Source organism: Amphiprion ocellaris, chromosome 1 (assembly GCF_022539595.1).
Source record: "Amphiprion ocellaris isolate individual 3 ecotype Okinawa chromosome 1, ASM2253959v1, whole genome shotgun sequence".
Lineage (NCBI taxonomy): Eukaryota > Metazoa > Chordata > Actinopteri > Pomacentridae > Amphiprion > Amphiprion ocellaris.
Window position 1 is genome coordinate 2,267,991 of NC_072766.1, and position 24,982 is coordinate 2,292,972.

Below are 24,982 nucleotides of genomic sequence, written 5' to 3' on the forward strand. Positions count from 1 at the left end.
AATAATGTAAAGGAGGCCGTGAAAAACACTCCAGAAAGGTTTTCTTTGAAAAAAAAATCATCATGAATTTTGGCGCAAAAAAACGCCTTACTATACTATGTCGAAAAAAAATGCAATTTTTCAAACATGTTGTAAAAACGTGCCATATGATGAAATAATGTAAAGGAGGCCGTGAAAAACACTCCAGAAAGGTTTTCTTTGAAAAAAAAATCATCATGAATTTTGGCGCAAAAAAACGCCTTACTATACTATGTCGAAAAAAAATGCGATTTTTCAAACATGTTGTAAAAACGTGCCATATGATGAAATAATGTAAAGGAGGCCGTGAAAAACACTCCAGAAAGGTTTTCTTTGAAAAAAAAATCATCATGAATTTTGGCGCAAAAAAAAGCCTTACTATACTATGTCGAAAAAAAATGCGATTTTTCAAACATGTTGTAAAAACGTGCCATATGATGAAATAATGTAAAGGAGGCCGTGAAAAACACTCCAGAAAGGTTTTCTTTGAAAAAAAAATCATCATGAATTTTGGCGCAAAAAAAACGCCTTACTATACTATGTCGAAAAAAAAATGCAATTTTTCAAACATGTTGTAAAAACGTGCCATATGATGAAATAATGTAAAGGAGGCCGTGAAAAACACTCCAGAAAGGTTTTCTTTGAAAAAAAAATCATCATGAATTTTGGCGCAAAAAAACGCCTTACTATACTATGTCGAAAAAAAATGCGATTTTTCAAACATGTTGTAAAAACGTGCCATATGATGAAATAATGTAAAGGAGGCCGTGAAAAACACTCCAGAAAGGTTTTCTTTGAAAAAAAAATCATCATGAATTTTGGCGCAAAAAAACGCCTTACTATACTATGTCGAAAAAAAATGCAATTTTTCAAACATGTTGTAAAAACGTGCCATATGATGAAATAATGTAAAGGAGGCCGTGAAAAACACTCCAGAAAGGTTTTCTTTGAAAAAAAATCATCATGAATTTTGGCGCAAAAAAAACGCCTTACTATACTATGTCGAAAAAAAATGCGATTTTTCAACATGTTGTAAAAACGTGCCATATGATGAAATAATGTAAAGGAGGCCGTGAAAAACACTCCAGAAAGGTTTTCTTTGAAAAAAAAATCATCATGAATTTTGGCGCAAAAAAACGCCTTACTATACTATGTCGAAAAAAAATGCAATTTTTCAAACATGTTGTAAAAACGTGCCATATGATGAAATAATGTAAAGGAGGCCGTGAAAAACACTCCAGAAAGGTTTTCTTTGAAAAAAAAATCATCATGAATTTTGGCGCAAAAAAACGCCTTACTATACTATGTCGAAAAAAAAATGCGATTTTTCAAACATGTTGTAAAAACGTGCCATATGATGAAATAATGTAAAGGAGGCCGTGAAAAACACTCCAGAAAGGTTTTCTTTGAAAAAAAAATCATCATGAATTTTGGCGCAAAAAAACGCCTTACTATACTATGTCGAAAAAAAATGCGATTTTTCAAACATGTTGTAAAAACGTGCCATATGATGAAATAATGTAAAGGAGGCCGTGAAAAACACTCCAGAAAGGTTTTCTTTGAAAAAAAAATCATCATGAATTTTGGCGCAAAAAAAACGCCTTACTATACTATGTCGAAAAAAAAATGCAATTTTTCAAACATGTTGTAAAAACGTGCCATATGATGAAATAATGTAAAGGAGGCCGTGAAAAACACTCCAGAAAGGTTTTCTTTGAAAAAAAAATCATCATGAATTTTGGCGCAAAAAAACGCCTTACTATACTATGTCGAAAAAAAATGCGATTTTTCAAACATGTTGTAAAAACGTGCCATATGATGAAATAATGTAAAGGAGGCCGTGAAAAACACTCCAGAAAGGTTTTCTTTGAAAAAAAAATCATCATGAATTTTGGCGCAAAAAAACGCCTTTCTATACTATGTCAAAAAAAAAAATGCAATTCTTCAACATGTTTTAAAAACGTGCCATATGATGAAATCATGTAAAGTAGGCCAACATACTAAACTATGAGGTTTTAATAACATTTTGAATGACAAACAGTAACTTCTTGCTCTTTTTGTTCCCAAAGCTGGAATCGAACCTGCGTCTCCAATGTAGTTCTGTTTAGAAGTCACCCTCTTAACCAGTTGAGCTACCTTCACAGCGTTTTTTCAGCTCTTGGACGACATACCAAACTATGACGTTTTTGTGACTTTTTTTTTTTTTTTAAGTAATTTTTTTGGCCTTTTATCAGCTGTATTGGATAGGTGCAGTGAGAGAGAGAGAGAGAAAATGGGAGAAAAGTCGGGGGAAAAGATGCAGCGAAGGGCCGCGAGCGGGAATCGAACCCGGACCAGCTGCATCGGGGACCAGCCCCTGTACATGGGTCACCCGCTTAACGCGTTGAGCTATACAGGTGCCCGAGTTTGTGACGTTTTGAGCGACATACTAAACTGCGTTTTTTTTCCATATGTTGGACGACATACTATACTATGACTTTTTAAAAATATTTTGGACGACATACTAAACTATGAGGTTTTAATAATATTTGCAGTGACAAAGAACATGTCTTACTCTTGTTGTTCCTGAAGCTGGAATCGAGCCTGGGTCTCTCAGGTAGCTCTGTTGAGAAGTCACCCTCTTAACCAGTTGAGCTACCTGGACAGCGTTTTTTCAGCGCTTGGACGACATACTAAACTCTGATGAAAAAAAATTCGATTTTTCAACATGTCGTAAGGACGTGCCATATGATGAAATAATGTAAAGTAGGCCGTGAAAAACGCTCCAGAAAGGTTTTCTTTGAAAAAAAAAATCATGAATTTTGGCGCAACAAAACGCCTTACTATACTATGTCGAAAAAAAATGTGATTTTTCAAACATGTCGTAAAAACATGCCATATGATGAAATAATGTAAAGTAGGCAGTGAAAAACACTATGGTAAGGTTTTCTTTGAAAAAAAAATATTTTGGACGACATACTAAACCATGACGTTTTTGGTCACATTTTGGACGACATACTAAGTGTGATGTTTTTGTCACATTTTGGATGACGTACTAACCTACGACGTTTTAGTGACTTTTTGGACGACATACTAAACTATGACTTTTTTTTCACATTTTGGATGACAGACTAAACTATGCCTTTTTTTTATTCTGATAAATGGACTGAGAGACAGGAGACAGTATTTTCGAACCGGTTCTTGATTCTCAAACCTCCTGACAGGAGTGAAGTTCTGGGGAAGAAAAGCTGTAGCCTCGTTTTTGTTCATTACTTTGATCCTCAAAAGTAGTCAAATGTGAATCTAAATATACTTTTCTTTCATGTATGTTTTCTGAAGGAATAACTCAACATGCCTCTGAGAAGAAATAACCTCCAGTCCAAAAACTTCACAGCAGATTTGTCATGTTCAAACTTGTGCTGATTAAACAAACAAGGTGGGTTCAGTTACCTTTAAACAAGCTAACTGTGTTTACCTGTTTCCAATCTGCCCAAATGCTAAGCTAACCATCTACTGACTGAAAAGTGACGTCCAGAAAGCAAAATTACCTAACATATTCCCTCAACACAAATGTCTGATGAAACACTGTCGGATGAATCACGAGGAATTCTAGAAAAACAGTTTTATTGATTTATTAACAACTGTACATTTCTTTTCAGTGCTGACAGCATTTGCTACATACTTTGGTGTGATTCAGAGGGACTGGTGCATTTCACCCATTTTATATTCTGGTGGGAAATGCTGACAGGATCGAGAGCACAGTGTAAAACCACAATTATTCACTGTACTCGCGTCTGATTTGCTAAAGGGAGTATTTCTTGTTGTGTTTACATCTCAGTGCCGTTCCTCTCAGGCGTTTACAGAGACACACTGATGTGTGTCGTCGATCAGGTCAAACGTCTGTCTGCCTCGGCGTCACGGCCAGCCACACATGTTCCTGGAATATTGATAAGATACAACGGGCAGAGGGGTTCCAATAGTGCAGATTGGTCTGTTTGAGTTCAGTCTGTCGCCAAGAAATCAATGAAGCGATTCAAAATCCACGTTATGTAGCGAGAAGCACATCGTCGTTCAGTCCGTTGCCGTGCTTCTGCTGCCAACTAAGGTCCAAGGGTTAGGCTAAACGTTCCCTACCTCCCAGAATCTAACAAAGTAAAACAAACGGGGAGAAAGATAGCACAGACAGACCACTTAGTACACTTTAAAATGTTTTTCTTTTATATATATGAATTAAATTTACATCCATCTCTCTTCCTGAATCACAGCGTCCCACGGCGGTCTGAAGCAGCCAGAGGCTCTGAGTTCCACATCCAACCACATCCTCGGGTAAGAGCACTGAACAAAAGGCCATCTGAAAATTTCCACAAAGCATCCTTGTTTACAAATTTCGTGCTCCTCAAGTTTGATTTCTGAAAAGATCAGCTGCAGAATGTGCTTTAATAAAATCAAAGAGTAAAACTGTTAAAAAGTTCTAATCTATGTTCTGATCTCCCACTCGTATATCATGGTCATAAGACAGAGTGGGCCAAAAAAATCATCACAAGTACAACCAGGACATGAAAATATATATATTTTTATAATATATATAAAATGTCTTCTATGTAATCCAGTATGTACACTTTGCACAAGACGTCTGGGCAATGAGTTCCTCAGAAATGAAGCGCCGCTTCAACGGGTTTCACACAAATATTCCAGAAAGAAAAAATTCAGAAGTCACGAAAATGTGCAACCCAAAAATAAACCCTCCACAATATCAGGACAAAAAAGGTTAACTATGTTCCAGAAGAAGCTTCCTCAGGCAGAGAGCGCCTCCAGTCTCCGTGAAAACAGGTTGAGAAATCTGCTGTAGTCCACAGATGGTTGGTGAGAGGAAAAGGAAACGTCGTCTCAGTAGAAGTGCTGGAGCAGAGCAGGACTCAGTAGATGACCTCGTAGACGGTGGCCTTCTTGTCCCCGGATCCTGTCACGATGTATTTGTCATCTGCCGAGATGTCGCAGCTCAGGACGGAGGACGACTCCTTCGACTGTGGAGGGAAAAATCAGCAAAAGTCAACACTCAGAAATCTCAGAGTACTATCATGTTGGTTAAGATTACGTTTCGGTTGATCTGACAGTGTGTGAGTTGGAGGACTAAACACAAATAGCCAGTGTTTTTCTTTTTGACCCTCATGTCTAAACGATCTGCACAGGAGAGTTTTTATGCCTTTCCTAGAAATTATGTGACATATTGGATCCTATTTTTCTGCTGTGTTTGTGTTTCTTCAGGTTACCTGGAAGATGCTGGCACCGTAAGGAGTCCTCCAGGCGTTCAGCAGGTTGTCCTTCCCTGTGCTCACAAACCATTTACCTGCAAACACAATGAAGGTAGGTGCGTTTACAACAGATTTACTCCACAGCTGACAGGAGACTCTGTAATAACCTCATCGATAGCCATAAAAGCTGATAGAGGAAAATAGCAGAACATCAGCAATCATAAAATGCTCATAATGAAGGAGACTCACCCCACTTCCTCTCAGATAATTATTTAAATCACCCTCTGATTAATTACCCAACTGACTAGTTGGCTAATGATTTAATTAGTGACAGCGAGAGCTCTGAAGCGGCGTCTGAATGAACCAGGCAGAGATATGAGTGTGTGCTGTGGGGGATCTGCTGAGGCCATACCAATGCCGACATTTCTGGCAGAAAGAGTGAAGCAAGAGTAAAACCTCATTTGTCTCAACTTGAAACCAGCTGGTCTGCCCAACAGGCACAAAAATCTGAAGTGAAAAAAGCATCGACTTTCACTAATGAACCTATTTATAAAGTAACAGTCTTTGCAGAGCAACACCAAGCTGACTGAATATTTATTGCAGTTCCTACAAACAAGCTGCCCTCCTCAGAAGTAAACAGCACTTTATTCACTGAATCATCTCAATGTCCAAAGAAATGTTTGTTTCCTCATCTGTAGCTCCATTAACTAGCTGCAGTCAAAATCAGACCATCAGACAGTGTGAAGATGTGGTTTCTGGCCTGACAAATGTAAAGAACAAGAAAAATCACCACATGTAAGAGCAGGGCAGTTGCTAGGATTTTAGCTCAGGCCTTTGATATTCTCTTAGAAGAATCACAGAAACAACAAAATGACCACAAATACATTATGAAAGCTACAAAAACAAATTACACAACAACCCTAAATGTCATGTTTTTTTGCCCCTAATAAAGTGTCTTTCAGCTCTGGGACACCATCAGTCCTCTGCTGCTGAGATGGAGACACTCACAGCTCTACAGGTGAAGGTTTTAAAGTTCTGTTAACAAGTGACAAATGTGATGAATGTCATCTAATTCTATTTTCTCAGCTATGAATGGCAAACAACTTTTTGCACGTCTTCCCTGCGGTTGTTAACCAGTAGAGACGTACAGTACAAAAGTTTACATGCACTTGTAACAACCTTGTATATAATGGCACTGTTGAGTTTTCAAAAACTTTTATGACGCATTTTGGTTCTTATATCTACTTATTTGCGCTCTTCTACAAAAATATCAGTATATACAGTGGTGGAAAAAAGTTCTCGAACACACCATACTATGTATATTGCCTTAAGAATCCCTCTTAGGTCTTCAAGTGTAATTTCGCAGCCATAATACAAAACAAATCCTAAAAAAAACATTAAAATCTTAAAATTGATTGGTTCCATCACAATAAGAAATTTTGAGTGTTAGATCACTTTGGTAGAATTGTTAGTGGTAGTTGTGTTAGTTTTCTTGTAATCAAACAAAAAAATGATCATTAGTATTAGGTTGTGTCCGTCTGATGCAGCCAAAAAAGATCTTTCCACCACTGTATGTGTAACTACTAAAAGTTAAATCTCTTTGGCACTGAAAGAGTTTTGTTTTCCTTTCTCTGTGCTGAACCCCCATTAGGGAGTCTTTTGGTCTGTTACTCACCACAGTAGGCGAACTTAAGTGAGAGGACGCAGCTTTCATGCAGGTGCAGCTGGTACTTGTCAGGCTTGGTGTGGTGAAGAACCTCCACATTACTGCTCTCCATTCCCACAGCGAGCCACTCCCCAGTGGGACAGTAGCCCAACGAGAAGATCTGCAACCAGGACAACAAGAACTTTAAAAGACGCTCGTTGTACAACCGAAGACACGGTGCTGCATTCCTCTGTGAGCAGAGGGATTTGTTTTGAGCTTCTTTCTACCTGTGAGGTAAAGTCATGCTGCTGGAGCTGGCGGCCCTCTCTCAGGTCCCAGGAGCGCACGGTGTTGTCGAGGCCTCCGGTCCACAGCTTGGTCCCGTCGTGGGAGATGTCGATACAGCTGGCTCCGTCTGTGTGGCCCTGGAACTGCCTGCAACAACACGAGACGCCAAACAACAAGTCAGGGACTGAGGAGAATAGCTCTTCCAACACTTAACAATAATCTGTTTTACTAAACACACTGAACTGTGTATTAAAGAATACCTGAAGAATTGATGCAGTGACTGTTCAGTGGAACCATAACAAAGGTTGGGTTATCAAAACTCTACCTTTAAAATAGCTGATATCTTGTAGGTATAACCAGCACATCTGAAGGAGATAATTAGCAGTAACCCTCTATCTACAGTGATGAATCATCTAATCATTATAAAACATTCATGTCTTTGCTGTTTAATAACATTAATACTAATAATAGACCCTATTTGTCAGATGCCTGAGCAGAAAAATGCAGGATTTCAATTGTAAGATGACACAAATGAATGTCATCAGTGTATTTTTAGTACTTGACTTTAAAAAGTTACAACGCTGATTCATTTCACTGAGTGAGTAATATTCAGTCAGATACTGGGCAACAGCGTGGTGCAGCGAGAATAACTGGAGCGGTTTTGCAAACTGTGTGTGACATTAGTTTTAGACATTTTCTTGCTCATACATGGCTGTTAAAGTAAACAGGATGTAGAAAACGGCAGATTAACAGCGTGAGGTGATGCATGGTGGAGGATACGTTACCATAAGTAGTGACTGAAGAAACATTAAGCTAATTCTAAATCTAGGCTATCCCTAAACAGAATCCATGCTTTGTCCAGGTGCGGCCATCTCTGCGATGGACTGAGGATAGTGTTGTACCACAGACACCAACTGTCCCTCAACAACCGCTCATCCAAACGACCTCATATTTGACACTGAATTTCATTGGTTCCCTGGCAACACACCCACTAAGTCTAAAGCCAATCTGATGTCAAGGTAAGTGGAGAGACGGACACACAGACAAAGGTTCCTTGAATTCGTGGCCAAAGCACTGACCTGACGAGGGTCTGGTTGTGGAGGTCCCACACGGCAATGTTTCCATCGGAGCAGCAGGAGAAGCAGACCTTAGCGTCAGGGCTGATGGCCAGAGCATAGCAGGCAGGAGCGGAGGAAGTGAGCTCGGCCTTTATGCGGGGAGTCTGCGAGGCCAGGTCCCAGATGGTCAGCGTGCTGGCCTCGCCACCCACTATGAGGGTGCGGCCATCAGGCAACAGCTTGCAGGAGCGGATGTAATTGTCCCTGTTCTGGAGCGGAAACAAAGGCAGAGTATCGTCACAATCTTGATGACTGAGAGTAATTTGTGCCATTTTTGTACACATGAATTATCTACATTTAAGTAGGATAATTGGAAGCTTGGAAAAAACTCCATTCCAGTTCTGTTGCACAACAAAGATCAGCATCACTGCATTTATTTAACACCTTCTCCACTTAAAGCTCAAGAGGATTTTTTTTTTTTGACAAGGGAAGTTTTTTAGACTGTAGCCGACTCTCTTCCATGTTACAGTGAAGATGTGGATGTCAGCTTTAACAAGAGACGCAGAGAAAAAGTGGAGCTGCAGCTGCTGGCCAGACTCCAAGAGAGCAGGAAGATGGAGATCAATAGAACCGTGGAAGCTCTTGGTCGAATTAAAACAGCACCCTGATGGCTTTATAAGACCCAATTACACTCTGGACGCACCTTAAGGGTGTTGGAGGCCATCTGAGCCGAACAGCATGAAGCCACAGTATCAGAATGAGAAACGGGAGGCAGTTGGGAGGAAGTAATGAGCTGGGTAATGGCAGACAGGGTTGGCCAATCAGAACATCATTACTCAGCAGGCTTTTTTTTTTCCTCACCAAGGATTATTTCAGCACAGCAGCGAGACACTTTACTGAATTATTCACATCTTTGTCTGTTGGGATCTGGGGGGAAAGCTACTATGGGAAATGGAGTGAGGCTACATTTGATGCTCAAGAAAACTCTTAATGAAGCGACCAATCACAGAGACCTCATGAAACACGAGTACATGATGTCACTTGGAACATCCATGGTAATAAGACCCATGCAAATCACTGGAACCAACACATTTCACCCCCTCTTCTCATGATTTTAACAAACATCAACAACAGTTAGTTACCAGACAGTCGAGCTGGGACACTGGGCTCTTGCTGCCCGGCTGGCTGATGTCCCAGATCTTGACACACCCTTTGCCGCCGGTATAGACGTGACGTGTGGGGTTGCTGATGGTGACGGCGCAGACCACTTCCCCGTGGCTCAGCGTGTTGATTTGGCGAGCGTGGCGTGGGATGCCCGGGCCGATCAGTGCATCAGGAGGAAAGGGCACGGGCTGCATTTGACCATCAGCACTTACATGAAAGGAATAAGCTCTGTGGAAGACAGAAGAAGAGAAAGGCAGTCAGTCTCAGCTACAAAGTCATGCAATCTGTTAACAGAAACTCTCTGCAAATTAAAACACAAATACGCACGGTTTTCCTCCAGAAATGGAAGTGAGGCTGGCTGGCAGGCCTGGAGCTCTCATGTGAGGATGAGGGTCAAACCCCGCCTGCAAACGTAAAAACAGGGAGCAGTTAAACAACCATTAGCCTACAAAGATAAATTAGACTAAGCTAATATTCAAAGTGCAGTCTATGACTAGCTTTAGGTCCTAACGCCTGGAGGATCTCTCGTACCATCGCTTCCAGGCAAATCCCTTGAAAGACACAGATTGAGCTCGGCTGCATACAGAGGAGCTTTACACAAGGCTACAACATCCCACTTGCTAATGCTAATGAAAGCCTGGGAGATTTTCAAACACGGAGCTGCATTTTGGGGGCGAGCCTTTTTTAAGCCTTTAGAATGCTAACTAACTAACATCAAAGTAAAGGAGCTGGGACGTCTTTGTACTTTCTCATTATGTACACACAACAAGCTGCAGCCGGCCGAGCAGAAATATTCACAATGAGTTATGGAAATACAGGATGAATGCTTAAGTGTCTCAAAGTCATTTTGCAAACAGACTCCATAACCTACAGCTGCAGCAGATAATTCATGGAGTCACTACTGAGGGCTTGCTGTGTCAAACTGCTGGATGAATGTGTGTGAAGAAAAGGAACCTCATTCAGTTAGATGTGTGCAGTAAATCCACATTTTGACTGATGAATTCTGTTAAAAAAAAAAGCTGGAATAGTTACAATTGGTGAGCGTCCGTAGGCGGCAGCGGCTGCAGCGCTCATCTGAGGTGAAATGAGACCCGGATAGACGCCGGGACTCGTCAGGGATCCGTTCATCTCATGGTGACCCATCATGGCAAATGGAGTGGCGTAAGAACCTGCGATGGACAGAGGGGTACGCAGGGCCGGGGCAGCTGAGGGAGAGGAAACACTTCATTTAGTTTTGGAAACACTAAACTACAAGTCATTGAAACTGAACCAATTATTTCCATTTTATTCAGTTTCTTGATAATTCTCTGTGTTGAGGAAGATGGTGTTATATCAGGGGTGTCAAACATGCGGCCTGGGGGCCAAAACCGGCCCTCAAAGTGTAAAAACTACAGAGAAGACATTAACTGCAGATCGTAAATTTGTAAAACTATAAATTTAAAAGAATTTCTGGACAAGTTGCTTTGATCATAAAGTAAAATACTAGATTGTTCATTGTTCTTTTGTCGTTTTGTGTCTCATTTTTGTAATATTTTGTCTTGTTTTTGTTGTTTTTTGTCTTTTGTTTGTCTCACGTTTTTGTTGTTTTGTTTTTCATTTTTGTCGCATTTGTGTTTTTTTTCTCATCTCTGTCCTTTGGTGTTTTGCTTTATTCATTGTTTGTGCATCATTTCTGTTGTTTTGTTGCACACTTTAGTCATTTTTTTGTCTCATTTGTCCATTTTTTGTCGCTTTGTAACTTTTTTTTAACATTTTTTGTCTTTTTTTGTTTTGTTTCATGTCATTTGGCTCATTTTTTTGTCATTTTGTTTCTCATTTTTGTCATTTTGTGTCTCATTTTTGTAATATTTTGTCTTGTTTTTGTTGTGTTTTGTCAAAGTCAAAGTAAAATACTACATCTTCATTTCCAGATAGCTGTGACTAAATGTTGTGTTCCTTTGTTGACACTCTGATCTGGAAGTTGTAATGTGGAAATGATAAACTGAGGCTTAATGTTGTTGAAATGGATTTTTTTTAAAAACAAATTTCAGGTTGTTCATGATGTTTTGTAAAAAGATAATTCCTTAAATGTGAACATTTAACATACTAAAATAACGGAAAATTTGGAGTTGTGGTTATTTACAGGTTATTATACTGTGATTTTACTGGTTCGGTCCACGGGAGATCAAATTGTGCTGAATGTGGAACCTGAACTAAGATGAGTTTGACACTTCTGGATTATATGATAAAAACTCAGGTACTGCCATTAATGTGGTGACACTGTTACCTATTTTTTACCTTTTTTTTTTTTTTTTTTTTTAACAAGGTAAAAATTTATTTTCAACTTCCAGAATATTTTACTCTTTATTTAATGTTATGTTCTTGCTTAATTGGCTTGTCTGTAAAATGTCACACTAGTGAAAAACACCCATCGCAATTTCTTAAACCCCAAATTAATGTAATAAAAATCCTTATTGTTCCAAAAATCGACAAATTACAAATTTATTTTCATAGGAGATGAAGAAAAGTAGTACATTCTGAAAATAGTGAAATTAAAGCCAAACTGTCTGGCATTGTTGCTTGAAAATGACAAAAAACTGAGTTACTGGTTATTACCTATTGCCTCCATGCCCAGTGGTTTTCCCATCGTTGGAGGCCGTAGTCCCGGAGTGGTGCTGGTTCCTGGTGTTGGCGCCTCATTCCTTGGTGTAGGTGTGTTGGACTTCAGGCTTGGTGTGGATGACTTGTCATTCTGAAACAGAGATACTCTTTAATGTCGGGTAGTTTTGTATCCTCATCCTATAAGTTTACTTACTATTACCCTCACAGACACACACACACACAAGTAAAACAGCATCCATACTGGAGTTCAAAATCCCCCTGAGAGTCAAAAATACCCCACTGGCAGGGAAATCCTAAGTGACAATCTGAGTGGACGGCTCGAGGTAATCCAATCTAACACTGACACTTCATTACAGCCGTGGTGTGTGTGCGTGTGTGCGTGTGTGCGTGTGTGCGTGTGTGTGTGCGTGCGTGCGTGTGCATGCGTGGGGCAGGGCCATAAACCTTTGCTTAGAAGTCAAGCTTGTTAGAAGTGGCTGGACACGCAAGATGGTGGCCCAAACACTTCTCTCATAATTAACCTGTCTTGTCCTTTCTTTGCCGACTGAGTTGGAAACGTGATGGTTTAGCCTGGTGACACACACTAATGAGGGGCGGACACAAGCTGGGAGTCATAGGTGGATGGAAGTAATGTGGATTACTAATCTATCCTCTTTCTTGGTGAAATGGTTTACGTAAAACTAATGCTGTTGCCTGGTTGGTGAGCCTTCAGTATTAGAGAAAATGTGAAGTGGAGAAGATGAGAAGAAGCAAGAAAAGAGCGAGACAGCAGTTCCCCCGCTGCCGTGTCTCTGGGTTATTTACAGCCTCAGGCTGACGGAGAAACGACCATTTACTGGGTAAGCCATAAAGGAGATTGAGAGGACTGAGCCATAGGGTTTGATTTCCTGAGAGTGCATCTACCCTCTGCCCCCTCAAGCCTCGCATAGCAGCCAACTGCTAAGCCTGCGTATTAGTCTTCCACACAGACATCCACTTCCACTTCACTTGACAAACACCCTTTAGTGTGTCAGTTCAGCCTTTACCCCCTCCACTGGAGCCTTATTTCATCTTCGTTCTAACCCTGCACTGTGTAGCCTCTCACTCACATGGGCGTGGTCCTTTGCTTTGGAGGACGGCGTGCTGCCCGAGGAGGCAACAGAGGCGGGGCTGTTGGGGGCAGCATCCTTCTTCAGGACTCGTGATTTATCCAGGCCGTTCTCAGGAGGAGAGTGAGCCGGGCTGACTCGAGGGGTGGCTGGATCCTACAGAGTTAAACGAGACAGACAGAGAGCAAGACTGAGCAAACAGACCGGAGGAAAGCCACTGGCATGTACATGTAGGTCAAACAAACTGGGGCCTCATGTGCAAACACAGATAAATATACTCATGCATGCTCGTACTCTCCCTCACACACATGCACACACTTTTCATTCACTTGTCACACCCTTTTCTCTTTGTGTTCTTTGTCTTACTTTCTGCATGAATGGCAAAAGAAATACAGCAAGTGAGCACACACTCATCGCACACAACCAATATTATGACAGACTTTTTGGCAACACTGTGAAAGGTGTTCAGGCTTCTACAGACAAAAGACAAAAGGGAGCTGTGTTTAGTTTCTGTGCAGTCATCACACTGAAGAATGTGGCAGAGCAGCTCATTTCAAACACAGTCTCACCTCGTTAGAAACATCCACCACCAGGTCGTCACTTTTGTCTCCATCACTGTCCTGAAATGAAACAAGAATGGGCTTAGTTTACTGTGAGACCATAAACAACGGTAAAATGACAGTCAGCATAAACCAGAACAGCTCAGGTTTGACCACTAGATCATATCAGATGTATGGAGGAATAATGAGTCAATGGCAGGATTTGTTTATTTGTCACATGTACATAGCAACTGGTAACACCTTATTTTACAGGTCCATTAATTCTCAATTATTACATTTTCTTGAAAGTTTGTTAAGAAGTGTTTAACTTGGCAGTAATTATGACTAAATAGTGACCTGTTGATTTACAGACATTCCTCTGAGGGAACTTGTCCACGAAAACCCCAGTAAATTCATATTAATTCATCATTAAAGGCTTTATTTTTCATATATCAAATTGCATTCTAGTCTAGAGCATAGATAAATGCCTTCTTGCATGCTTAGCTGATGCTCTGTGCACTGATTAAAAGATTCAAGGATAATAAGGATTAGTGTTTGATCGGAACTAATTAATTGGAAGCGTACCAGGTAAGGGCTGTCTCCGTTTCATTTACAATTTAGATCCACCTTTTCAGGATGCTCCGAAGAAATTATGAGAAATTAACGGACCGATTAAATAAAGCAATACCAAAACTGTGGTGGTTAAGTAATCAAATTAGAGGAAATAAAGAGGTTGTTAATTATAGTCCTCTATTTTTGGTAGACTTCTGACCAGAAGGTTGAGACTTTATAAACAGTGACCTCCTCCATCAGAGTTAAAATACCAATAAACACCAACACTTACATATCTGCTCATGCTATCTTTGTCGTCCACTTTGCGTTTCTTTGAGTCAAGACCGTAGTCTGAAGAACCGCGGTGCTTCTCACTCGCTGCCCGCAGGCTGTCTGATGGCGACACCGAGTTATTCTGCCAACAACAACGTGCACACAGACATCAGTCTACTATGCATTTGATTATGACAGTCCTCTAATTGTCAGTTAGTATAGAACACACTGAACCACGTGACACAAGACATCCTCTGTGAACAACCCTGTGTTGCATCAAGAAGAACTAAATATTATATGAAACAAGCTGATCTTGCTCCATCTGAAGCCATCGTGACAAACTGTGTGTGACTGTTCCCAATAAATAGACCTCTTTGTTTGGTTGGGTGCCTGATTCAGAGTCAGCTTGGGTCTGTGTGCCCTTCAGTCAAACCTTCAGAAACCAGAAACGCTAGAAAATACCAAATGGTACATTTATGTCCAGACATGACTCTGGAGCCTTTTCCTTTGTCAGAACAGTTACAATATTGACTGTAAAGCTAAATGCACAACTGAACTAGACTGATTTGGGATAGAAGAGGCAGAGAGAATTCAGGGACAGCTTAGAACTGCTGCTGCAAAAAGCAATGGAGCTGGGAGGAAAGATTTGAGGCAGCAGAGTGGACCCACAAACACCTCTGGAAGACAAAAGCACTAACTAGCAAACAAGGTGATATGTAGAGTCCAGTGAAATATAGACACAGACACACAACCTGACATGTAATCCTCTTGTAAGATACATGCTTAAAGCTACAGTAACATTCCTGACTGCACTTTAATGTCTGTAACACACATGCACATGCAAATAAAAAACAAAAGTGACCAGAATCTCTCAGTGTGTTACTGTAAAGCCCATGTTAATGACTCCTGCTCCTGTGTGTGTGTGTGTGTGTGTGTGTGTGTGTGTGTGTGTGTGTGTGTGTGTGTGTGTGTGTGTGTGTGTGTGTGTGTGTGTGTGTGTGTGTGGTGGGGTGGGGTGGGGTGGGGTGGTGGTGGTGGTGGGGGGGGGGTCAGCGACAAAACGGAAAAAAAACTGACAGCAAGTTCATGAAAAATCAACCAGATTGAAAAGGAAGAAGGAAAGAAAGAGACTATTGAGGGAACCTGGGCAAGAGAGCAATGTGAAGAGACAAAGAGGGTGGTTAGAGCAGAGAAAAGAGCCATGAAAGAGGCAGAGTGAGAAAATGAGGAAAAAAAGAGGTAGAAAGACAAGAGAGCAAAACAGGAAAGGAACTTGGCAAGCAATGAGAGCATAGCAGTGTGGCAATGAGTTCTCCCCACTAGTGGGAATGCCCGGACAGGCTGGCACTCTCTCAGAAGCTGCAAACAGGGTTTTTGTAGTCTGGGCGCTGGTGTGGTGGGGTGGCGCTGCCAAACAGGCCGAAAGGCAGGCAGGGAGGAGGGGGGCGGTGGGTAAAGGCGAGCAAACTCTGAAGCCAGCCCACACTATCAGGCAGCTCAACAAATCCCTGCCTTCATCAGCGAGTGAGTGAGTGAGTGAGAGAGTGAGAGAGTGAGAGAGAGAGAGAGAGAGAGAGAGAGAGAGAGAGAGAGAGAGAGAGAGAGAGAGAGAGAGAGAGACATGGTGAAAGAGGAAGATGTCTGACATGTTGGCTGCGAATGACAGGAAGAGAAAGAAGAACAGCAGACAAAGGTATCAGCTTGAAAACTTAGTGAAAAGGATGACATTAAAAAAGGCCTCCTGAGCCGAGGAGAGTGGAGATTGATGATGAAAAAACACAGTTAATGGCACACACTTACACCACCCCCATCACAAAGTGGCCCTTTTTTGGCCACCACACAAAGAGTCAGACTTTTCCTGACTCTTTCAGTTTTCTGCCTCCTAGTCAGGTCAAAATATGGAAATTTGTTCAGCTACTGTTGTGGAAAAGAAAGCCACTAAGAGTTTTAGTCTGGCTTGGTGCAAAGATACTGTCTGACAGACAAAAATCTCCTTTGGTACTACGGGCTGTCTGTGTATCTGAGACCTTTTCAAGGATTGCTTAGTCTCAATAACCCTGCATTTGCCTCCAACTCTGGTATCAGATGACCTGAGACAAGAGGACAGGAAGACGCTGTGTATGTGTGCGCACTGGAAAAGAGAGGGAGGAGAGGGTGGCGGTGAGATCAGGTAAGGTGGTATTGGCAGCCGCTTGTCACCATATGAGAAGGGGGAAGAGTTTGGGTTCCCTTCAGACATGACTGGGCCCATTCAGGATGGCCAGTCAATGGGAACTCAATCTGGCCGAGCAGATCCAACAGAGCGTTACGCTCCAGCTAACTGAGAGCTTTAAGCCAGTCCAATAAACAAGGACTTTAACATGAGAAGGAAGAGAGACACAGGGACAGCAAGAGACAGAAGGGAAGAGAAAAGGAGGGGGAAAGGAGCAAATGACTGAGATAAGAGGATAGAGCAGAAAATCAAAGTGTATGCAAAAGAACAGGAGAAAGGTAGATTAAAGGGGATGAAAGGAAGTCAGATATTGGACACATGCAACAGTAAATCCTCTACAGTGGTCAGGGAAGAAGAGAAGGAGAGTCAAAGTCCCTTTTAATTGTGCTGAAACTAAAGGAGGCAGCAGCCTACTAATCCTCGTCCAGTGATTGGAGTCATTTTCCACTTGGATTAGATGGCACTGGCTTATTTAGCCAGACGTCATTATTTGATTTCAGTCAGCTTATACCCCCTGAGTACAAAAATGTGTGTGTTCTTACACAGAGAGCATGAGTTCCTATTGAACAGTGGGATTAAGTCTATGTAAAGTACACCTAATCACCAAACACAGAGAGCCAGAGACCGGCAAAGTCAAGAGACACACAGGAGATGGAGAGCTGGAGAGTCAACGTACCGTGCTCGACTCGCGTTCTTTCAGAATGGCCAGAGGCGAGTGAAAAGATGAGGGGCCAGGAGAGAGAAAAGCAAAACACAAATTAGTATGGGTGTCACCACGACTCAGCAGTGCAATCAGAGAGCCGTAATAAAACTGCTGTTAGGACAAAGATTAGTCTACTGACTTCATTTTGTGACCACTTGCTAATAAGGTACATTTTAGAGAGAATGTATAGCTTTATTCATGCTTAATTAATAATTTAGTGATGTTGTATAAAGAATTTACAATCCAGTATTGAGTATAATATAGTTTTTAAGTTGCCAGACTGTAAAGTGTTCTGGCTGGTTTTGGAAGCTTTTATTCAAGACTAATCATCAACAACTATTTCACAGCCTGGGAGCCCAAAATCTGTTCTAACTGATCAATGAAGCATTAGTAAATACATTTACAATTAGTAAAGCCAAGAGTTCTAACTTAAAAACTGATTTTCTACAAAGTGCTATGTCAATGTTTAACCCCTGTGTCATCCTGCAGGTCAAAATTGACCCGTTTTAAAGTTTGAAAATGTGGAGAAAAAAAAAGTATTTTCACAGTCAAACTTCTGATGTCCACATTTTCAACATTTTGGGGAAATTTTTAAACATTTTTTGGTGGAAACAAAGTTAAAAAGGTTTCTTTAGAAAATTTACATAAAAATCAACTAAAACCCAGCAAATTCCGCTGGATTTTGGTTGATTTTTATGTGAATGTTCTTAAAGAAAATATTAGACGTTTTACTGATATATATGTAATTACTATAGATATTTTTTGGATTTTTTAAAAAAGTTTTTACTCATTTTTTGGAAAATATTTACAAGAATTTTCTTGCCAAATTTGGGAGATTTTTAAAAAAAAAACTTTTAAGGGAAACTTTTAAGGAATTATTGGAATTTTCTTCCTGAAGGCTTTGCAAATTTTCAGAAATTTGGGGATTTTTTTTGCTGAATTTTTGGATTTTTTTCAGGCAAGGAAACAATATTTTTTGGTGCCCGTAAATGAGGACAACAGGAGGGTTAAATAAACAGATATGCATTAGACCAACACATTTCTGATAAATGAATCATTTGCCACCAAGAGTGAAAACATGTTTATCCTCTACACAAGCACTACTATTCAAACTTCCACAATCTTCTCCTTTCCAGTTTTCTAATGTCAGTACAAACTATTTTCATGTCAAAGTACATCAGGCGTGAGGCCAAGAGAATTATGTTAAAACCTGTCTAAATATTTCCATGCACAGTAGTTCTGTACATAAATATTTAAAATCATACACTGACGTGTTTCTGTGATAAATACATTTGGCCGGTAGGACCTGTTCTTGGCAGGTACAATTACCCATCAGCACTAAAACGCTGCAGGCAGAGTGTGTGGCAGACTATGCTCCTCACCTCGGTGCTCCAGGTCGTGGTGGTTCTTCTCATCCTTTACAGGCAGGTGGGCCTGGCTGCCAAGAGCGCCCAGAGCCAGCAGGCCGGAGCCAGCGCCTGTCACGGGGGGGAGGCCGGGCGGCTGCAGGCCTGAAGGGTGAGGGGGCAGCTGCACTGGGGGGCCGTGGGCAGCGTGAGAGAGGTGCTGAGCCTGGAGCTGCTGCTGCTGTAAACAAACGCAGAGAGACGGGAGACAAGACAGAGGACAAGTAGGTCGGCTGGGAAGTGAATCCATGAATGACCGCAGTCTACTCGTGCATCAGAGCTGGCTCTGACAGCGTTCAGTTCAAGGCCAAACCGTTTATGCGTAATAGCAGACTGACAGTCCCTGCCAGCAAGCTGATCCAGCTCATTGACTGTCTGATGGAAAAAACACTCTGCTCATAGCTGTGGATGGACAGTATACAAATCATCTGGGCGACTGTTGGATGAATGAAACAGTACAACACATTAAACTCCTAAACATTTCTGCCTGTTTAGGATGATATTACAGAATTTCAAGGTCTTTAGCACTAAACATTATCAATATATAACAGGGGTGTCCAACATGTGGCCCACAGGCCAAAAGCGGTCCTCCAGAGGGTCCAATCAGGCCCTCAAAGTGTAAAAATTCCAGAGAAGATTAACTGCAGATTGTAAATTAGTGAAACTATAAATTTAAAATATTTTCTAGATCATGACAAGTTGTTTAGATCATAAAGTAAAATACTAGATTGTTCATTGTTCTTTTGTGTCTTGTTTTTGTAATATTTTGTCTTGCTTTTGTTGTTTTGTTTCTCGTTTTTCTCATTTTGTTTCCCTTTTGTCTCGCATGTGCTTTTTGTCTTATTTTTGTCATTTTGTGTTACGCTTTATTCATTGTTTTGTGCATCGTTTTTGTCGTTTTGTGTTTTTTTGGTCTTGCTTGTGTTGTTAGTCTATTTTTTTGTCGTTTTGTTTCTCGCTTTTGTCATTTTTTGTCTTGTTTGTGTACTTTTTTGTCTCGTTTTTGTCCTATGTCCATTTTTTTGTCACTTTAACTATTTTGTCTAATTTTGTCTCTCTTTTTTGTCTTGTTTCTTGCATTTTTTGTCATTTTGTCTTGTTTTTGTTGTTTTCGTGTCTTTGTCTGACTTTTGTTGTTTGATCATAAACTAAAATACTATATAGATACCTGTGACTAAATGCTTTGCATCTTTGTAGACATTCTGATCTGGAAGCTGTAATGTATAAATGATAAACTGAGGCAGAATGTTGCTGAAATTTAATTCATATTCGTAACAAATTTCAGGTTGTTCATAATGTTTTGTAAAAAAAATCATTTCTTAAATGTGAAGATTTTTGCAATAAAACGTAGGAAAAATTCAGAGTTGTGGTTATTTATAGGTTATTATGCTGTGGTTTTACTGGTGCCCACTTGAGATCGAATTGGGCTGAATGTGGCCCCTGGACTAGAATGAGTTTGACACCCCTGACATATAACATGTGACTCTGAGGAAGCAAAGTCACACATTTGAACAATTTAAAATAACCTTTTCTTTCATTTTAAGCGTGCAAAGACAGCAGTTGCACAGTATGCTGCAAGCTATTAGAAGTTACCGTTATTTTCAACCTTGAGTAATCAATTGTACTCTGTAAAATAACAGAAAATAGCGTATAATGTCCATTGTTAGTCTTCACAACCCAAAGCGGTATCTTCAAATTGCTGATTTTGTTCAGTGTAAAATCCAAACATTTTCAAAGCTGCAAGAAGACTTCATGCGATTATCAAACCTGCTGCTGATTACAGTTAAAGTTGAATCTGTGCAAAGGTTTGGACAGAAACAATCACCTCCATTTTTACTCTACAGGTTCCTGCACTTATTACAACACAGCTACACTCATCACTGCTGCTGCTCATCGTTTCTTACTGATGCTACGTGACCTTTATCTGACAGCTGCGTTCAGATCAACAACACTGTTCGACCCAAACCGCCGTGCTTCAATCATAGTTGGGACAGTTAAAAAAATCAATAGGTCCACACTTGAAAACCTCAAAACCTTTCAACACCCTGGAAAACCAAGCAAGCATGCCCTCCTTCAGCAAAACACTGCTAAGCACAGACACAGCAGAGAACACACAAACACACACCTCCCAAGAGGCTGTGGATGTCTATGAGAGAGAGGCAGCCAGAGAGGAGAGAGTAGATAGACAGGAGTTAAATGGCCACTCAGGCAAGAGGGAAGCAAGTGCTTTAAAACAAGGTTAAATAGCACTTAGCACATCCATCAACTGCCTCTCCAAAAAGAAAAAAAACATGATTGCTATTCCGCTTGCGAGATAGAACTTCAATAACTTCATCTATACATTTATTATATAAAATGGAGAAACCAGACGAGGGGATATCTAGTGGCTCGCCGCATTTAAAGTTTTATTTAGCAGCTGGCCATTATTCAGTCAGCTCATTATGTTGAGCCGGACCTGAAGCCGTACGACGGATATAGGCAATCGAGGGCCGGCATTGTTAATTGATATTGTACTGGTGTGCCAAGCAGCCTATTTGTTGTGAAAGAGGAAAAGCGAGCGAAAAGAGAGAAAAGGGGCAGCGAGAACAAGAAAAGGAGGGAGAGGCAGAATGAGAAAATAACAAGAGAATGAAAGAGAGAGTGAGCGAGGGATTGAGGCAGGGACGTCCCTATTGAGTGTGCCTAATGAGGAAAAGCGTGCAGGGATCATTATCAAGAAGCCTCATTAGCGAGCTATGGCTGAGGAGAGGAGAGACGAGGGGTGACAAGAGAGAGAGAAGAGGGGAAAAAATTCAGAAAATAAATTGCTTCCAATTCAATATTCATGGATAAAGAGCTGGCTTCCTTTCACACTTATCTTTTTTCATTATGTGTAAATGCCGCAGCAGCTCAGGCAACTTTCACAGGAAACAGGCAATTAAAGTTAACTAGGCGAAACTGGCTCCCTGCAGAACAGTACTGTCAGGTGGAACAAGCATCAACAGCACCAGCACAAACCAGCTGGCAGACTGGCTTAATAAGTCTGGCAATGATCGCCACATTACACACTTATTTTGTGCTTTACAGCGGTTTCTGCAGCTCATCATATTTTGCTGTCGGCGTGACAAAGATTAGACTACAACCTACATTTAAAAATAGGAGAAACAACAAAACAGCACTGAAATGAGATGGAGACATGCTAAACATTCTTGAGGTTAGTCATCGACTGAAGACAAAGTTCTGTCGAATCTGTGGCACCTGAGTCAGGCAGGCAAAGGACGAGATGCCAAAAATACTCAAACACACCAAAGTTGTGCCGTCAAAGGCATCAACTCCCTTCACAAAACAGATGTTAGATGGCAAGCAAGCAGTTCACAACACTGCTCCTCTCAACACTGACCATGAGGGCTGGGTAGATACTATGAGGCGGCTGCTGCTGCTGGGTCAGAAGAGAAAGGGAGAGGAGAGATTCAGCCAGAAATGATAAACAGGAAAACACTAAAACCATGTTATTTTCATTAGACATTTATCTGCACATGTTTTTCATTGATCAGTCTATAAAAAGAGTTCAGGGCAGCAAATGCATATTGCTTGTCCAGGCTACGGTCCTGATATCCAGTTACTAGTGAACAAAGTAGAAGAATCCATCTAATATTCACATCTACGAGGCTAGAGAGGGAGTGAAAACACTAAGACAGTATTCTTTTTATAGGTAACATAAAATAAATAAATCATGATAAGGTGATATTTTTGAAACTTAGACTAAAACCTCAGTGAACAGCCTGTGGCAAAATGTCAACAAGTTCATCCATGGGTCAATGTGAGCACTCTGTAGTACGGTAAATATGCATAAGCAAACAAGAGGAGATCACTGTACGCAAATGAACAGGAGCGACATCAAAAAAGGAAACCAGGCGGTGTAAAAGTTTATGTTGCGTTCCACAGATTAGCATTTACATGATACGTGATAAGCAGCACACCATCTGTAACCGACTCGTTAACCATTATCCAGCTACAATCTTGCCCTATGTCGAAATCATGGAAATGAGGGTAGGAGCATGGAAATGAGCCGGCACCGCTGACACTCGTCAAATCAGCCTCAATCACACGTTGCCTCTGGCCGGAGCTTATGTAAAACAGTGGCGAACAGAGGAGATCAGTCTGTGTCTTTGTCTCAGCGTCTTACACAGTTCAACCTCGTGGTTTGGTTTAATATTATGGGATCAAGGTGTTTATATTCATAATAAATAAAAAAAATGTTAAGTACTAGTCTGACATAAAAAAAAAACAAAAACTATTTGCAGGTTTTCATATGTCCTGGTACAAGCAATCAGGCAGCTGTCAAACTTTAAGTTTTTTTTGACGGCTGCATTGGATTTTAGCTGTGTACCTAATAAAGTGGCAGGTAAGTATATACAGTAAAGTCCGAAATTATTCATACCCCTAGCAAATTTTACCTTAAAGTTACTTTTAAATGAAAATAAAAGCTGAGAAATTATTTTTTCCACAATGATGCCTCTTGTACATCGTCTTATTATCTTTTGGGAAACACCTGCGTCATTTTCAATCAAAAAAAAAACCAAACTTGCTGGTTGAATAAAAGTAACTTTAAGTCATGATTTGCTAGGGGTATGAATAATTTCGGGTTTGACGGTATACACACTGTATGACACACTGATGCTGTGCGCTCCAGGGGGTCTCTACATGGCAAACATTTATCTTATGTGTGTGTTTGTGTGTCTAAACTCCAATCTAGTTTGTGATCTAGAAAGCTGCCTGAGTCTATCTGAAACTCTAATGACACCACAGTAGCAGCACTTTGCTCACACTACAGGGATATGGAGATTGATCACCTGTCATGTCTCTGCCACAATAATTAAAGCCTGTTTTCCTGTGTGTGTTTGTGTTAATGTGTGTTCAGTCTGGCCCAGCCCACTCTTAATGAAGGCAGGGTCACTCCCGTTGTGGACAGTCTCATTGAGATGGTCGGGAAAAAAAAAGAAAAGGAAACAGCAAGTAATTACCTTTAAAACTGGGGGTTGTGCTCCTGGCTCATTTACCTTAATCGAATTTCGATATCCGCCTCTCATTGAACTCGACCCCCTACCACTGGGCCGAGCTAACTGCTGACTAACCTCTGCTACAGAGGGCTAATCAAATAAGGTCAGTTATCCATTAGAGTGCATGCTGGCTATTAAAAAGCAGCTAGGTTTATAGTTTCTAAATAAAAACAGATGGGAGACCAAATCACTAAATAGCCTATTTGTCCAGAGTGGACTTGTGCTTTGGGTTGTGGAAACAATTAAAAAGCCAATTACAGATTTTTTTGAAGTGCACTTAAAGTCTGGACAGCTGCAGATAGTTTTAAATAAAACTTTGAACTACGATGAAAATAAAACTCTAAGGTCAGCAAATGTCCAAAACAGTTAGAAACCTTGTGAGAAACTGTACTGATGAAAGTATATTCCCACATGCACATTTATGATCAGCTGGGTGAGAAAAATCTTTTTACAACAGGCTGTTGTTTGTAATCGTTCTACCCGATAAAAAGATTTAGTCAACAAACAAAATAACAGCAAATCCACCATTGTTAACAGCTGCATGTAAATAGAATTCAGTAACAACAATAACAGATTTTATTTGGCTGATTTAAAAGAAACTATCTGATATTTTAGTTAGTGTCTGGTTTTACTTCTTAACAAAGCACTAACAATGCATAACACAACAAGAAATGGTTCATTTAAATAGTTAAATGATGCTACTTGACGCTAGCAGCTGTGCTAACCATCAGGCTACAAGTGTAAACACAAAGTTGGAATAGCAGGAGACTTTCATGCTCTCTCTATTGGGCCAACAGTAATTGGATGCAGCCTAAATCTTTTATTCACTTCACCTTACAAATGTTCAGTGCCTGCTAAGTTGGTACTGCTGTAATCTCTGCTGCAATCACAACACTTCTCCTGACCTGACTACTCTAATTCCACCTGCTATTGGGCCAGAGGTAGGAGTAAGCCTGTTGGCTGGAACCTTTTATCTAATTAAAGTGCAGCCAAAGTGAAATCTGAGAAACGCCACCATCTGATCTCAGTCTGGACAGTGTTGCTCTATATCAGATCTCTCCGTGTGCTTACAGGTCCTGGTTAACCAGCAATGAATGAAACTACAGCAGTGAACACAATATTGACAAAACATTGCAAACATTGTGAACTCAAATAAAAACATTAA

General features: G+C 40.6%; 1 protein-coding gene across 16 annotated transcripts in view; it reads right to left on the reverse strand.

The window, feature by feature from the left end:
- Window positions 1–3,604: 3,604 nt before the first annotated feature.
- tle3b (TLE family member 3, transcriptional corepressor b) overlaps window positions 3,605–24,982 on the reverse strand; it is a 33,701-nt gene continuing 12,323 nt past the window's right edge. For 2 of the 16 annotated variants that reach the window (XM_055011037.1, XM_055011030.1), the window contains exons 8-22: window positions 22,158–22,193; window positions 18,754–18,956; window positions 17,346–17,400; window positions 14,477–14,599; window positions 13,663–13,713; window positions 13,094–13,249; window positions 12,000–12,135; window positions 10,437–10,609; window positions 9,732–9,808; window positions 9,383–9,632; window positions 8,262–8,509; window positions 7,182–7,329; window positions 6,925–7,075; window positions 5,268–5,344; window positions 3,605–5,021 (exon numbers count right to left, since the gene is read on the reverse strand). In XM_055011037.1, the coding sequence (XP_054867012.1) occupies window positions 4,914–5,021; window positions 5,268–5,344; window positions 6,925–7,075; window positions 7,182–7,329; window positions 8,262–8,509; window positions 9,383–9,632; window positions 9,732–9,808; window positions 10,437–10,609; window positions 12,000–12,135; window positions 13,094–13,249; window positions 13,663–13,713; window positions 14,477–14,599; window positions 17,346–17,400; window positions 18,754–18,956; window positions 22,158–22,193 (1,992 nt within the window). In that variant the 3' untranslated portion in view covers window positions 3,605–4,913. Of the gene's footprint in view, window positions 5,022–5,267; window positions 5,345–6,924; window positions 7,076–7,181; window positions 7,330–8,261; window positions 8,510–9,382; window positions 9,633–9,731; window positions 9,809–10,436; window positions 10,610–11,999; window positions 12,136–13,093; window positions 13,250–13,662; window positions 13,714–14,476; window positions 14,600–17,345; window positions 17,401–18,753; window positions 18,960–22,157; window positions 22,197–24,982 lie in introns of all 16 variants that reach the window. The other 14 variants (XM_055011035.1, XM_055011022.1, XM_055011036.1 and 11 more) reach the window with 8 other exon arrangements.